Below are 15582 nucleotides of genomic sequence, written 5' to 3'. Positions count from 1 at the left end.
CCATTTCTTATACCTGATAATGTCCTCAAGTACTTGTCTTTGACCTAAACCACTTACTGCCTTTATTGGAATTCCTTTCACTATGCTTAACTACAAGGCAGCAGAACTCAGGATTTACACACTGTTGCAACAGTATTGCAAACACGTGCACAAGTACTCTCAAATTCTGCTTTTCGATCTTTCCTGCCATTCCAAGTACAAAATTTGTTGGTTTAAAGAAGTCATGTTAGGCAGCTTTTATAACAACAAACCCCCTCAAACAAACCAAAACACAAGCAAGCAAGCAAAAAAACAAACCCACAAAACACAAAACCAAAAAGCCCTAGTAACTCAGAACAGAAAAGCTAGAAGCTGAGTCAGAGAAACCAGAGCTCGCAATATTTCAAAGAACCACTGAGATGACAGGATTCTGTTGGTGAGTCTTAGCTCTGGGCTAACTAACAAAAACAGGTAGCTTTCTAGTGTAACAAGTTAGTGTAACAATACTGCACACATGGAACTCAACCCTCAAATAAAAACACGGAAGTGTTTTTTAAAGAGTCTCTTACGAAAGCTGACCTAAAACACTTCCTCAAAAGCTAAACCCTCCTTGCATAAATCTGTCAAAGTATGGGATGTACAGTATCTTTTCTTCACAATTATAAGACTCTTTTTATTAAAAAAAAAAATCCACTGTATTCAATGTTATGAAGACTGCTGAGTCTCCCTAAAGACAAGCATTAGCTTTTAAATTTATCAAGAATTACATTCAAAAGGTGATTACTGATACATTCACCCTGTCAAGTCCACTGACCTTGCTCAACAAGCAGTTCTCATGTTTTAAGAACAAAACTGTACTTGTAGTACTAAGTCCTACAAAGCACTAATATAAAACTTGCAGTGTACAGTCTTGAGAACAAATATAGTCTGGTTCAGTTTCCTCTTCAGCTAAATAATTAGAAAGAAGGGGTTGGGGAAAGCTTGAAACCTCACAAGCCCCAAGCAAAATTTTGTCTTCTTGTAAATCAAAAGCAATTCTCTTGAAGGACTGCACTTTTCACAGCTTCTTAGTCTAACAATTCTTCTTAGTAAGAATGAAGAGTTATGATAAAGTCTTGAAAATATGAATGTTAAACTGGCACAGCTCAACAAGTTTATTACCAAGAGTACGAACACTGTATTTGGATGTATGTGTGTGAGTACATACACATTTGTGAGTACACACATATATGTATTTCATAAATAAAAATACATATAAATAGCAAGACAAACAATTATGATATAAAGGATGTTGACTCCTAACCACAGATGTCCTAGTCATAGTCCAGAGACTATTAGTTTCTGGGAACCCATGACCAGTCATTTTTCAAATCAAGTGTTGTTTACAGATTATCAGTATGAATATTAAGATAATTCTCTCATTAACTTGAGTACTCAAAGGTTGAGTATCTTAGATAACGAAAAAAATTCAATCAGTATGGATGCTTTGAATCGCTGGAAAATGCAAAGCAAACATGTTTAAGGAACATAGTTAAGTAAGTCTATCAGCATTTGTTAACTCTAGGCATTTAGGTGTCCCTACTGGGCTTTGGATGGGCATACTGATTTATCTGCTGAAGTAGCTAACGTCATATTATAGAGTAGAAGTTGCTACAAAACATGGGCACGTATCCTGATAGTGGCAGCATTAAAAACAGCACACAGACGTTGAGAACATCAGTCCACGGTCTTAGCACTAACTGCAGCACCTGTGAAAAACGCTTTGTTACCTTCAAGCCCAATAGAAGTCCATGAATTAGCCACATGGACTCCAGAGCTACAGCAAAACAAATGAATCCCATCTGGCAGCCAAAGCCCTAGGAAGCACTGGGCAGAAGCACACCAGTGCATCACACCCACTCAGGTCTAACATGGTGGATGTTAAGCTACAACCATCTAGTCCTGCCTGATTGAGCCTGAGTCAGACAGAGAATCTGAGTGTGCCCACATCACACCAGTGCAGAAGTTACCTAAGGCCACCAGTGCTGGCTCTGCAGGCCAAGGGAACTGGGAGTGGAAAGCACTGGGGCCAACCTGTATGCAGGCAAGGGCCCACTAATTACCTCAAAGTCTGATGGAGACCAGATAGCAAAGTTGCTTCTGGACCCGCCCTAAACCTCAAATAAAAACCAAAATAAAATTTAAAAAATAATGCATTTTGTAGCACTGCCTTAAATTGTCCCTGTTGGACTCAAGTTGGCTTTGCATCCCTCCTTTTGCCACAGTTAGTTTTGACTCTTGAGATGGCCAAAAGGCATGAGCATACTGATTGGTGAGACCATAGTCTCCATGCACACACTGATTACTGATTTATAGGCTGGTTTACCTCGGGCCACCCCTCATTAGACACCAAAAAAGAGAGGCCAATTTAACACTTTGCTTGCTGTGCAAAATAAAGGAATTGGCTGTATTTGTCTCATTTATAAAGAAAAATAGTAAGAAAAACATCTGCTTTCAAAGGAGGCACCCAGGCTTAAAATAAGCACTGCTGCTTACTCTTACAGTCATTAACAGAACACTGACCTGTAACATGCATCTGGATACAACACCTTCAGGTACCTCAGGAAACTTCTGTCGCAGGTCATGTAAAACCTGAATATCAATTTGCTGGCTTCCTTGGGCCATTCGTATATTGCCTGGTCAGGATTGTTTTTCAACAGGCAGTTTTAGGCCTTAGTAAAGGGAGTACTCATCTCTTCTGTCCCAGCATTTTCTGGAAGAGAAAGGAAAGCCTTGAGACATGGAAAGCAGGCATTTTTGATGTAACAAAAAAACACTCCACAAAAAAATGAAACACAAGTTTATCAATAACTGTACTGCAATACTTTCCTAATTAAAATTTGTATCTGACAAGATCACAGCAAGTCCACAAAAACAGAGGATTCCATTAAAAGAAGAAAATTGGTTTACCATAATTCAGTAGCAAATGTCATTTTTCCACCCCTTGCCTACTGAACAGTCCTTAAGACTTCCTGCTAAATAGTTAGTCCCCTCTCAATCCTCCTAAGACCTCTTATTTTTCTTTCCAATTTCTCTAACCTACATTAAAGCAATCCATATCACAATACACTCTATCAGAACAGTAAATTCTATAATCTCCATCTCAAGTTCCCTGTACAGTACTAAGAAGTTTGTACTTACTCCTTAGGTAAATTTTATCAGATGGGCAAAAAAAGCACCTTCACAGCTGTTACAGCAAAAACTCCATGGAAAGAGATTAATGCATGTAGAGTTTTCACAAAAACCACACAGAACAAATTGAAAAACAGTATTTAAACCCCATCATCACCCTAGTGCTTCATTTCAATAACATATTTTGTATTCTAGCTCATTTTTCAGTGTCTGGAGTCTCAATAAAACACAATTTCCAGTTATTACTCCAAAACTGCCAACTATTATAACAATTATCTTAAAATTCAAAGAAGTGCTACAGAGAAAGTTTTCTGCATCTTCATGAGACATAAAATTACTTATGGGGCATCATCCAACGCTTCTGAAGTCCAACTATGTGTTGGTAGCATGCAAAACTTGAGAGACTGCTTATTTTTATTTTACTACTGTACTTTTAAGTTTCAGTGGCTTAGAACCAAGATGGATGCAGGCAGTTAGTGCAGAAAGAGCTAGAATTAACATCCACTCTATAATTTTACTGAAGTTACTAAGAAATTTTTGTACATGTGCAACAAATGTGGCAACATGGTGGAATATGATTACATTTACCGTATTCTGGATAAAAATAAACCCAGTAGGCTCTGATTCCACTATCTTCATTCACAGAGAAATATACTCCAACATATTCACAAAATCAAAAAAGGGTTTTTTTTCCATTTCAATTACAATGGGCAACTAATACGGCTGCACTGACTACATAACATGAAAAATGCACTTGTATCATATGAATACGAAGGTCTCTCCCCAATCATCACTTAAAAAAACCCCAACCTACTGCAGAGCATCAAAAGATTATTAACCTTACAGAAGTCTGAAGTAGAAGGTAACGAGGCCTCATGAGGCCTCTCTACTATAGTAAAAACAGATTAAAAGGTTTTTTTCCCCAAATATTGATGTTGCAAAGAAACTACAAAATGGACTCAGTCTCCATCTCTAGAGGAAAGCTTAAAGGAACTGAAAGTTACTTTGACAGATGCATGCCAAAGGAACAAACATGTAGTGCTGTCGTCAGCCACAGAACTCAGGATTCAGCAGCAGGACATGCAGAATGTTGTTAGAAAGTTATATATACCAGTGGCAAATAAAAGGCACAGATGCAAGAGTGAACAGCCAAGACTGCCAGTAAATAGACTGTAGAAGAAAAAGGTACCAACAGGAGGTAAGGGAAACTGCTGGCAGCAACATTCTGGCTTCATTCAGAGACTTGGGCATAAAAATAAAGGCAATACAGCATCACAGAAGTAAAGAGAAAAATCTATTCAAGAAATTAATTACCAGAAGGAAAATCCAGCAATGGTGACTCAGAGAAAGTATTCTTCCTAAAACCATTAATATCAGAGTTTAATTACAAAGCAAAACTTTTAAATACTGAAGTGCAGTACAATATAAAGTTATGCTTGTAGTAATGACCATTTACTGATCCTTTTACATCCTGCTTCTAGCTATTTCAAAAAAAACCCTTCAGTGTGACTTCATAATGTTGAAAAGACACACAGAGAGATCCTAGTGCTCATTTATGCCAGAAATACTAACTAACCGGAAGAATTAATTAACTGTGTTCTTTTAAAGACTACTGGCATGATCCCCAGACAACTTAAAAGGCCTGGAAATCGTAACATGATGGAGCTACTGTTGAAGCTTTATTCTGTGAAAACTATTGAAACCAAAGTAAACAATGTGTCATCTCCCAAAGGCTACTCAGATCCATGAGTATGAGTCACAAAATAAACTGCCTCTCTTGTTTATTAAAAAATTCAAAGATGACAATGTGAAATATGATTCAGATGGCAAATACTAGGCCATTATAATGCTGGATGAATAGCTAGCTAATAAATAAATAAATTTTAAAGTCTCCTTTCTTCTGACAGAGCACATGTTCAACACAGAGAAAACTCCTCAATACAAACCTTAATATCACACTGACTTTTCACAAAACACTTATAAAGCAAGTGTTTTTCAGAGTAAATGCTGCCAAACCAGACCTTACAAAATAATTATACCTGACAAAGTCTTCACAAAGAAGCTGACAGACTAGAATGTTATCTGCACTTCTTGTTCATTACTAATCTTCTCTTACTGCAACTGCACATCCAGTCCATGCTGTAAGAAATATCACAGGCAATTGGCCGGTAGTAACATAACTGCTGTACAGAATAATTCCAGTTGAAGTTATGATACGCTCATAATTACTGAAGTCCCATTTATGGTCAGCTACCATCCTGGAAACAGTCTTTGTGAGTTCAGGAGAACAGCTTTTGGAAATATGCAGAACTGCCTCAGTAACCAGCACACCTTCACCTTCCCCAAACTCAAATCAGTGCAACCTTTATAAGTCCCTTTTTACTGCAGCTACATCTAGTAAATTGCTTGTGCTTTTCTGTGGTTTTAATCTCATCTGTGTTTTACTCACATGGCTAAACTCATCTGTGTTTTACTCACATGGCTAAAATGCTATAAAAGCAATCTATCTAAAAGCTTATTTAAGAAACCTGGCTTTAAGTATTTCTTAAGAGAGTGAATGCAGAGAGAAGAGGGCATTTCCTTGTAGCATTAAAGGTGCAGATTATAGACACTGTGCATAAAAAGACTGCTGTAATGACAGCAAATCAGATGCAACAAGTTGCAATAAAAGCCCAGTAGAGGCTGCTAAACTGCCTGTTGAGATTAACAGCCAAGGGATTTCTCGTGTCTCTTTTGATGAATCCAAGAGGTGCAGAAAGACAGCAGAAACAGATAAGCAATTATAAAGATGACTGAAAAAACCCTCCAAATCCTAACAAAAAACCCCAAACCACCCAACCCCTCTACACTTATCTCAGGTTCCTTCAGCAGGACTAAGCAGTTCCCTCCCCAGTTCTCCCAAACTATGCATCTATCCATTGAATAACTCAAAGAAGGAAACTTATCTTCTCCCTTCCTTGCTCCGTGCTTTCTTGAGCAGTACTTTCCCCTATATATTTAGCAACTTTTCTCCTGTTATCTTATCCAAGCGCCTATACAAACACTAAGCCAACAAAAGTCAAAAAGCTTCTATGGTCTGTTTTTTCAGCCAGACCTCAATTCTGATGTTTCACTCCAATAATTCAATGGAAGGCCAACCTCAGTTTACTTTCCATTGAGGAGTTTACATCAAGTGGCTTGAACAATAAAGTATGACTGATATTAATATGGAATATTAATTAAGAGTGTATTTTTGTATCCCTACTGCTTGGAAAAAACAAAGAAAAATCAGACCATAAATGCCATATTCTTCTCTTGCAACCCACCTCTCCAACCTCTTGCTTACCAATTTCCATACCTACCAGTCCTACCTTTCCTTCCTCACTTATAACTGCATATTCTTGTTACACATGAGACTAAAAACTCTCACTATATGTGCCTAGTAAATGGAGTGGAGAAAAATAAAAATCAAGAGATACCACTGCATGCAAGGCCAACTTTCCTTAAAGAAATGGGTTCCTAGTTCCATGGAGGACTGTACAGTTTTAACTGTGTCACTGACAACTTGCAAGCAGGAAAGAAGAAAAACCCAAGAATAACAAAACCAAAATTGTATGACTCCCTGAGAAACTACACTACAAAAAGCCATTTAGAAATTAAACAGCAAGAAACAATGAAATTGTCTTCTCCCCTAACAGACTTTTTCTGAAAGTTTACATGGAGTCAAATATCAGACAGCCTGAATACGCACTTGTTTTCTTAAAATTTAGAGTAATTTTGTAAGGGAAAAAATATAGAAACAAGAACATTCTCCCACAGAGTCCCATATTCTTTCTGCAAAAGAGATTAAGAAGTAAAATGACAGAATATAAAAGCCTACACTAACATCACTAATGCTTTAAATGCATATTTTAAAAGAAAGTGTGAGAACTGGATGACGGAAACTGCTTTATTAAATATTCCTAGCAGAATTTAATTGTTCTAATATATTGCTCAGCTTTTCCATGGCTAATTTGAACCATTTCAACAGTTCTTCACCAGTTTCTCTGCTTAAAGAAGAATATTATAAAACCCACAAGTTATACTTCACTCACTACCATCCATTTCCTAAATAAATAAAAAATTAATAAAATTAGCCCATCACAGACAGTTACTGATCTCACCTTCAACCTAATAAACAGTGACACTCCCATTTACCTATTTGCCAGATCTCTACTCTGCACTGTTCTGAATCCAAACAAGATCATAGAGAAACAAGGAGGATGTAAACCTGATTTCACTGTGTGACCCTAAAACTGAAAAAATCAGAACTGCAAATAAACCAAAACACTACTATAATATAATTAATGATGAGCAAGGTCAGAGGAAAATTGTAAACTCTGCAACAGTTCAAAGAAATAATCTGTTCCTATGGAAAATTTATTTTAAGGGACCATACCTGGAAGCAATTCCTACCTTGAAGCACGACTTGGTATTTTTTCTTCCTCCAAATTCATTATAAAGAGTAATGTCCAGAAATAAACTTTGATTTAACACATTTCATAATGTCTTTTAAACTCCTGGCCTGAATAACAATGTACTATAATGGGTCCCATAGCAAAAGTGTGCACATATAAAACATTTAAAGAGATTTAATCTGTCAGGTATTTCCTTGGAAACTATGAGCAGTTATACAATTTCTTTTTCAAGGAAAATTAGTTAGTTGAGGTTGTACTTTTTTTCACGTTGAGCAAATAAAAAAAACACGGCTTTGTTTTGTTTGACCAGGAATTATTTTAATTCTTGGTCAGTCGTGCTAATGTACACATTAAGGGATCCTATTAATGGCTTTTACATAAATTTGTGTTGGATTTTTTTTCTTCTCTTACAGTATCTATTAAAAACAAGGCCATCTTCTTTTACTGCATGTCATTCTGTGGATTCTACCAGAGCATAACTGACCTTTCCATAGCTCAGCAATATGTTGGCACACCTCCTACATGAGCACCTTAAAAATGAGGTTTCTAAGATCACTACAGAGAATTCCTCAGGAATATGGTTTCTTAGTGAAAAATCTATCAGAAGAGTTATTGAGCTCATCTCAAACTACTGCTAGAGTTGACAGTTTGAAATTTGACCTGTATTCCTCCCACAGTATGTTAACAACAGAAATCTGGATCTGAAAGATTTCAGATTTGTAAAAAGGGTTTAATTCATTTTTACTGGAGATGAAGTAGAGGCGAGGAAAGAAAAACACCTCTAAGACAGTAGAGAAGGTGTTTTCAATTCTTTCTACTCTTCTCCAGGGCACGTCCAACTGTTTAATAGCAATACTTCTCAAGTGCTTTCCTGTGCACACAGTTCCCACAAAAACTGCTAAAAGCTCTACATCACAAGACAGCCTTCTGGTGGAGAACATACTAGTCCTCCTGTCCATCTCCACCAAACCAAATCAATCTAATCAGGTTGAAATTAAAAGGTCACAAGCAGAAAGTCCTAGGCATGCTATTTTTCTTCAGTTTTATTCCCTGATAAATACAGTAAAAGTGCAATTAATTGCTATCAAATAACCACATGAATCTGAAAATTGGGGCTCTACCTATTAAATTGCACTGGAAATATATGTGAAGATAAAAATCAAGACTACTGAATGCCATGTGTATCTTAAATACAACACTTGATGAAACTCAGAAATGTGAAGTCTCAGAATGTTAAAAATCTATCTAGATGAAACATTTCCTTCACCTCAGAAGCAACCATACACTTTTTATGTGCCTTGCAGCACCTGTTCCATGGCAACTCTAAGATGTCACGTGGAAATGAAAAATTGCATTACATAACCCAGTCAGGGTATTTTTATAGATTATATTAATGAACTCCGCAGTAACTCTAAATTCTCCCTGTGTTAAGATTCCAGTCTTAATATTCTTCATGTTAATTTTACCCGGATAATCAAATCTCTCTACCTTTAAGTAGTTTTACTCCCTTCTTTTCTATGCATCTGCACTTTTGCTTCCATTTGTCAGCTTCCCAATGAATGAAAATTCCATTATTAATTCATGGGAAGGTCAAGTAGCAAGTATTAACCTTCACATCCCCAACTGTCATGGTATTAGGTTTCTTCCACAGATTAACAATGAGAAAGTTGTGAAGTATATTCCACCTTTTTTTTTTTTTTTCCTTCTGCACCCTCAAACTTCTACTTTGGCTGCAGCATAAAGCTTCCATAAAGATAATCTTCTATGAACTCCCTGGAGTCTACTGTCAAATGCAGGTTTTTTGAAGAAGTTTTGTTTTTAAAAAGTATGCATTATTTCCAGTGCAACTGTTTTGAGAGCTGGAGGAAGAGGAAAAAAAAGAAAAAAAAATTCCAGTCAGAGAAAGAGGCAAGAAAACCTATGACCAGTCTTTATTAAAAAAACTTGGAAAAAAAAAATTAAAACAATGACACAGTCTACACAGAAGCATGATTAAACTTTTTTCTTCAAGTCACTTATCTCCTTTAAAGTCTGTTTTTGATTGATGACTGAAAAAGATACAAAGCCTTCCTAAAATGAAGCAGTGATTTTAAAACAACCAGTTTAAATCTAACTATATGTTATAATCTCTCACAGATTCTCTGATCACAATGTGCACTAAGTTAAGAACATAAATATCCTACTTCGCCAGAAAAAGGGTCATTTTAGCTCAGTGTTGTTTGCAACAGAGGCAACAAAAAGCAATACTCAGGAAGAACATGTAAGCCTGAGTCTCTTTGTAGCACATCCCTCTCATTCTCTCTGCATGTACAACCTTGTGATTGAGGAAACCAGAGAGCAGTCGCCTGTCTATTCTCTTTACAGAACCGTTGATGACATATTCATCAAATTCCTTTTCTTAACCTGCTGAAATTATCTGCTCCTGCAATACCCTGCAGCAAAGAATTCCAGAATTTTATTACTCTGTGCAAATAATAATAATAATCATCATCCCAAAATCTTCCTCAGACTTTTCTGAACTTCTTGTCCTCTAAGTGCTGAGTGCTATGCAGTTCTAAGGTTACAGGATTTGGTAACAGTTCTGCACTCACTACGTGCATGAATTTGCAAGCTTTGCTCATAAATCCTCCTACAACCTTCACCTCTCCAAAGTGATGTCTGTCTTCTAAATGCCTCATTGAAAAGCTGCTGTCTTGATTAAAAAAAATTAAAATAAAATCTTCACACTACCTTCTGTAACACCAATATATGCTCCCTGAAATACGGAGACTGTAGTCCTCAGTACTCAAGAGAAGGGCTCAACAGGGCTTTACGTAGGAATAAGACAACACTATTGATACCCAATATCTCTGCTGGCTTTTCCATCTGCTGCTGAACATTGCACCAAGAGTTTTATGTAACATTCACGAATCCAGGATCTCTCTTCTGCATTGTAATCCGTTATCAATATAGTACCTGTAAGCATGACAAGGCCTATTACACAAGACTGTGCACTGGAACTTTCATAAGTTATTCCTATCCCTCTCTCCCACCTATGCTCTTCTTTCTTTATACCTAGTTCCCTAAACATCATTAGTTGTGAAAGTTTCAAACTTTCTGGTGTTTTAGTACTTCGTAGTTCGACGAGTAGGAGATAGCTTGGTAAAAGCTGCAACAGAAAGAAGAGTCAAGAGTCACAGCCAACAAAGACCATCATAGTTTGGAGTCAAAAAAGTGTTAAGATTGTGATACAAAGCCTGTTGTACATTCTGGTTGTGACCACAGTAACAAGTACAGTAACAAGCACCTGAAAGTGTTACTTTGTTTGTCCCTATCCCCTTGCTTTCATGACTTTTAATCACTACACACAAATCAATTCTAAAAGTTGGCTCTGAGCTGGCTCCAGAGCAGTTCGTAAAGTTTCAGTTTCTATATCTGACCGGTCCAAATCAGATGAAAGTCTTCCTTGAACAAGTTACTCCCAAAAAGCTATAGATGTTTGGGCAATGTGCCAGTAACCTAACTGCTGTCTAACAGCAGCAATAAAATGGATGTGAATGACAAGTTCATTCAATAGCTTCAGGAACCTCTACAATAGCTGATTCTGGGCCAAAGGGGACTACCCTGTAGCCTAAGTACACAGAAGCCTATCTCAAAACCTCTTGGCTCCAAATGCCCTTTTCAACAGTATGAAATCACATTCCAATTAGACCTGGATCTGCAGAGCTTGCAGACTTCTGGCTCCACCACTGAAAACCACAGTCCAGCATGACTGGCTGCTTCAGAGCTGTCAATCTGAACCCTAGAGTCACTAATTCCATGGTAGTTTCACAGAAACCAGGTAAGATTCAGCTTATGCTTGCTAGGCTCATGTTTCATTTAAAAATCTTCAGCTAAATGCAACAGACATGGGATGAAATAAGAATCATGACTTCTAGCAAGCTAGATATTTAGCAGTAGTTTTTAATAGTGATTTCCCAGTTTAAAACCAAAACAAGACAGCACACACACGCTAGATATCAAACCTTTCAGTAAGAGACTGATGCACGTGATTAGCATCTGAAGGGCCACCGTGGAGGCAGCACATAGGAAGGGCATGATGCTGCTCTTTGTTCTTAGAAGATCACATGACCAGGAATACCTCAGGATTTCTCAGTGTAAAGCTCTATTCAAAACTATGCATAAACAATTTCTTTTTATAAAACAAGAAGAATATGACTTAGAGAAATAAACTTAGATGGAAACAGTTTGAAATTGGATTTAACCAAGCACGAAGAGAATCAAATCCACATTGAAATACTGCAGTAAAGAACAACTGCTACATTTCGTACTGAGGAGCCAACAGATACTGTGAAACAAGCTGTTTATGCTTTACCATGCAACCACTGTAGAGTTCACCCTCCATTACAGCATAGCTACAAAGTATCTCACAAATTAAAGTCCTACAGCCTGCTGTTAACTTTGCACACCTTAGCTTTTATTCTAAAGAGAACAGCAAGAAGTGTCATCAATTCAGAACTAAGAGTACCATTAACACTAAACCCTTCTCAGTGACTCGGAAGACTGTCAGAGAAACACTTCAAACCCACACGGTTTGAAACTCAGATTTATCCATGAAAAAAAATTTCAATTTCATTACTGTATTAATTCTAAGATGAGAGGATTCTAAAGACTGAAGAAAAGCTAATTTACCTGCATGATATATAACGATTTTGCTTTCACTTATAGTGACCTACAATTGCTGAATGTAAAATTATCCTGCTGTCGCATTTTCACAGTGGTGGAAAGTCTGAGAGCGAACTTTGTGCAACTTTTAATATGTTCCCACTGACAGTATTACCATATTTTTTTAAGATTCATATGAGAACAAACAAGACAAGCCCTGTTCCTGCTGTACCATGCTTTAGAGCTTGCCAGGTAGTTCAATTTCTGATATGTATTTTGGGTTATTCACTTCACAGAGCTCTGGAAAGCCTCTGTATCCAGGCAAATAGCTGAACTTCAGCAGTTCCATACAGAAGCCAACAACAGCATTACAAATCTCAGAGCTTCCATTATGTAACCCAATCTTACAGTGGTTTTGCTTGTGACTAGACTGGTATTTGAAAGACTAATTTCTGTGTTTCATACTGATACTAAAGCAAGTACCCCTAAGAAATGCTAAAAAGTTCCATTATCCTAAAACTGTAAGTCAGAAATGAAGTTAATGAGAGATCAAGGGACATGACAGCATTTTAGGGAGAACATTCCAGAATCAAAGTATCTCAATAATTGCCCATAGCTACAGACATAGGACAATCATTTTAAACTAGAAGAGCATATATCTAGATTGGACATAAGGAAGAAACTACTTGTGATGAGGGTGGTGAGACACTGGAACAGATTGCTCGGAGTTGTCGGTGCCCCTCACTGGCAGTAATCAGGTTAGATGGAGCTCTGAGCAACCTGACCCTCTGAAAGATGTTCCTGATCTTTACAAGCCCCTTCAGATCTAAAGCATTTTGTATCAGTGGTGTCCAAGCGGAAGATAACTAACTCTTTTAATGCACTGGATTTTGGTGCAGCTAAGTAATGCTTCTAGAATTTTTTCATGCAGTTACGTGATGTTGCTGAAGTCAGGTTGTATAGCAAGTTGTATGCATACAATTACATTAAGAAAAACATATTCACAAAAATCCCAGTAGTAACAAGCGATGCCGATTGTTTTCTTATTCACATTATACGCTGCGTCCTTTTTTCTAGTATTTGAATTACATTTTTCCTTAGAGGAAAGAAATGGCTTGCTTATAATATTGGTCTAAAATGTTGTTATACCACACCTAGCATATAAAAAATGAGATTTTTCTAAAAAACAAACAAACAAACAAACAAACCCCTCATCCCAAATAATTTAAAAGTTATGATGAATCTTTCTTGTTGCTTTGACTGAAAACATTAATTTATGGGAAAAAAAATCACAAGTCATTCGCATCAATCTCTCTTTCTTAGGCCCACATAACACACAGGCTATTTCCTGGTTTTGTGAGGAAGTTTTTCTAATTATTTCCCTGATTTCAGTGAACCAATCTCCACTCTTTACTTTTTAATTTAAATTTCTATATTCTTAGATGTGCAAGCCCAGTCTAGACAGCCGCTCACTTTGGCACAACCTGGTCACTGCAAGATGGCCCAGCAAGACAGGGGTGTCCACTGTCAGAAAACAAAGACACAGGAAGCAAAGATGTGCAAGTCCTACTCAAACAAGACCTGGTTCTCAAATGTTTATATGACTACAAAAAGAAACAAAGCACACATTTCAAGTTCAGGACTATTTGCACCTTTGACACTCTCTCCAGTGCTTTGAAATTCAAATCAAAACATGCATGTTCTTATTTGGAAGACATTCACGTTTGGCAAGTATGGTCTTTTTATTATTTCTTTGCCCTGTTTCCTTTATGCCTCTTGACTCTGACTAAACCAGGTAAGTAGGTAACTTTAGCTGTGGTTTAGACAAGCAGATGAAACAAATTTAAAGATGTTAGTATAAGCCCATATGAGTTACCAATAAGAGTGGCAAGAGGTTGCCTAAAGGCTGACAATTCAATCCTCTTACTGAGGAAAGAGTAAGGTTAACTACAAGGGTCTAAAGGAATATAAAAGATATAAGGCTAACTCATGCCATAAGCAGAAGCTGGAGAAAAAATTCCAGGTCTGGAAAACTGATTTGGAGGAAACTACCACCTCTGCTCTAAGACTTAAATGAATCTTGTTTTCTTTGTAATGTTCCCAGAATAGAGTCAACCAGCCAAGAGATTTCTCCATCCTTCATTTATTCTATTGGTCTAAGGGTTGTTAGTACTGCAGCAAGGGCAACAGTAACGCTAATGTTTTTGAATGCAGTTGTCATGGCCCAGTGCCGAAACCTCCTCAGGCCATGGAGGGAAACATATTTTACTAAGTTTCTAACTCAGTCAATGAGATACAATAACATTTCACAGGGCAAGCAAGAGAGGCTTGAGGAATTCTCATTACAAAATTTTTAAACAGCTTCTGACAATGCGCATATTAGAATAACAACAATAAAAGAAGCATTTAAAATTCTTATTTCCTGCTACAGGGCTACCATGAACAATAATATTGCTATGAATAATGCTGTTGGGTCTTTGCCCTCGTAGCCATGTTATGTACTGTTCATCACATTCTACAAACGAAGAGACAGATCACTGCAATAACTGAATAAAAGACCTCAAAAAAGCACGAATGTACAAAAAGTAAATTAATAGTTGTGATACTCTGAATTACTTAATGTCAGTTCAGTCATATCGTGACAGCCAAACTCCAGAAGTAGTACCTGCTTTAAATATATCTTGGTTTTAATTAATTATTATTAATTTGTGTCTCAAACTGGTGTGTTCAACAGTTCATATATCTACTACAGAGCAGACTATATTAATGGTGATCTAACTAAGTAAAGGCTTTAAATACACACAAAATAACATTACTCTTGCAGGGAAAAAATCATAAAGCACTGGGAAGTTAAGAAGAGTAAAACATTAGTATCATCACATTTAAGCCATATGACGTGTATTTGCACACACATCACTCAAGTCCTGCCTAACATAATGCAGTAACTCCACAGTAATGCCAGGAAGAGAACTGCACACTCTGATCTTAACATACTGGAACACAACCAAAGAGACAATTTCTCTCTTCTTATCATACTACAGCTCATTCATCATCTTTCTTTTGTATTGCACTAGGCAAAACACTACACTTCTGAACTGTATCATGTTCCAAAAACTCTTATCAGTGCAGTCTCTTTGCTGATTTAATTTTAAAACATAGCAGCAATTCTAACTTGTGAAACAACAAGAATTTTTCCAGGTCATAGGGTCAAAATCTCTAATTCTCCATATGCTAAGCAGGTACTTAAGAATACTAACATCTGGCAAAAATTTATAGTAAGGGCTCTTTCAGCACCAGTGTCCAATGTGCACACACACCTCCCTCCCCCCCAGTTCAGCTTGTTGAAGCCATA

General features: G+C 37.1%; 1 protein-coding gene across 2 annotated transcripts in view; it reads right to left on the bottom strand.

The window, feature by feature from the left end:
- TAB2 (TGF-beta activated kinase 1 (MAP3K7) binding protein 2) overlaps window positions 1-15582 on the bottom strand; it is a 62760-nt gene that overhangs the window by 17743 nt on the left and 29435 nt on the right. Inside the window, exon 2 of one of the 2 annotated variants that reach the window (XM_064649083.1) lies at window positions 2542-2731. In XM_064649083.1, the coding sequence (XP_064505153.1) occupies window positions 2542-2643 (102 nt within the window). In that variant the 5' untranslated portion in view covers window positions 2644-2731. Of the gene's footprint in view, window positions 1-2541; window positions 2732-15582 lie in introns of those variants that run through there. The other variant, XM_064649082.1, reaches the window with a different exon arrangement.

This window comes from Pseudopipra pipra, chromosome 3, assembly GCF_036250125.1.
Source record: "Pseudopipra pipra isolate bDixPip1 chromosome 3, bDixPip1.hap1, whole genome shotgun sequence".
NCBI classification, from domain to species: domain Eukaryota; kingdom Metazoa; phylum Chordata; class Aves; order Passeriformes; family Pipridae; genus Pseudopipra; species Pseudopipra pipra.
This window is presented reverse-complemented; position numbering and strand designations above follow the sequence as displayed.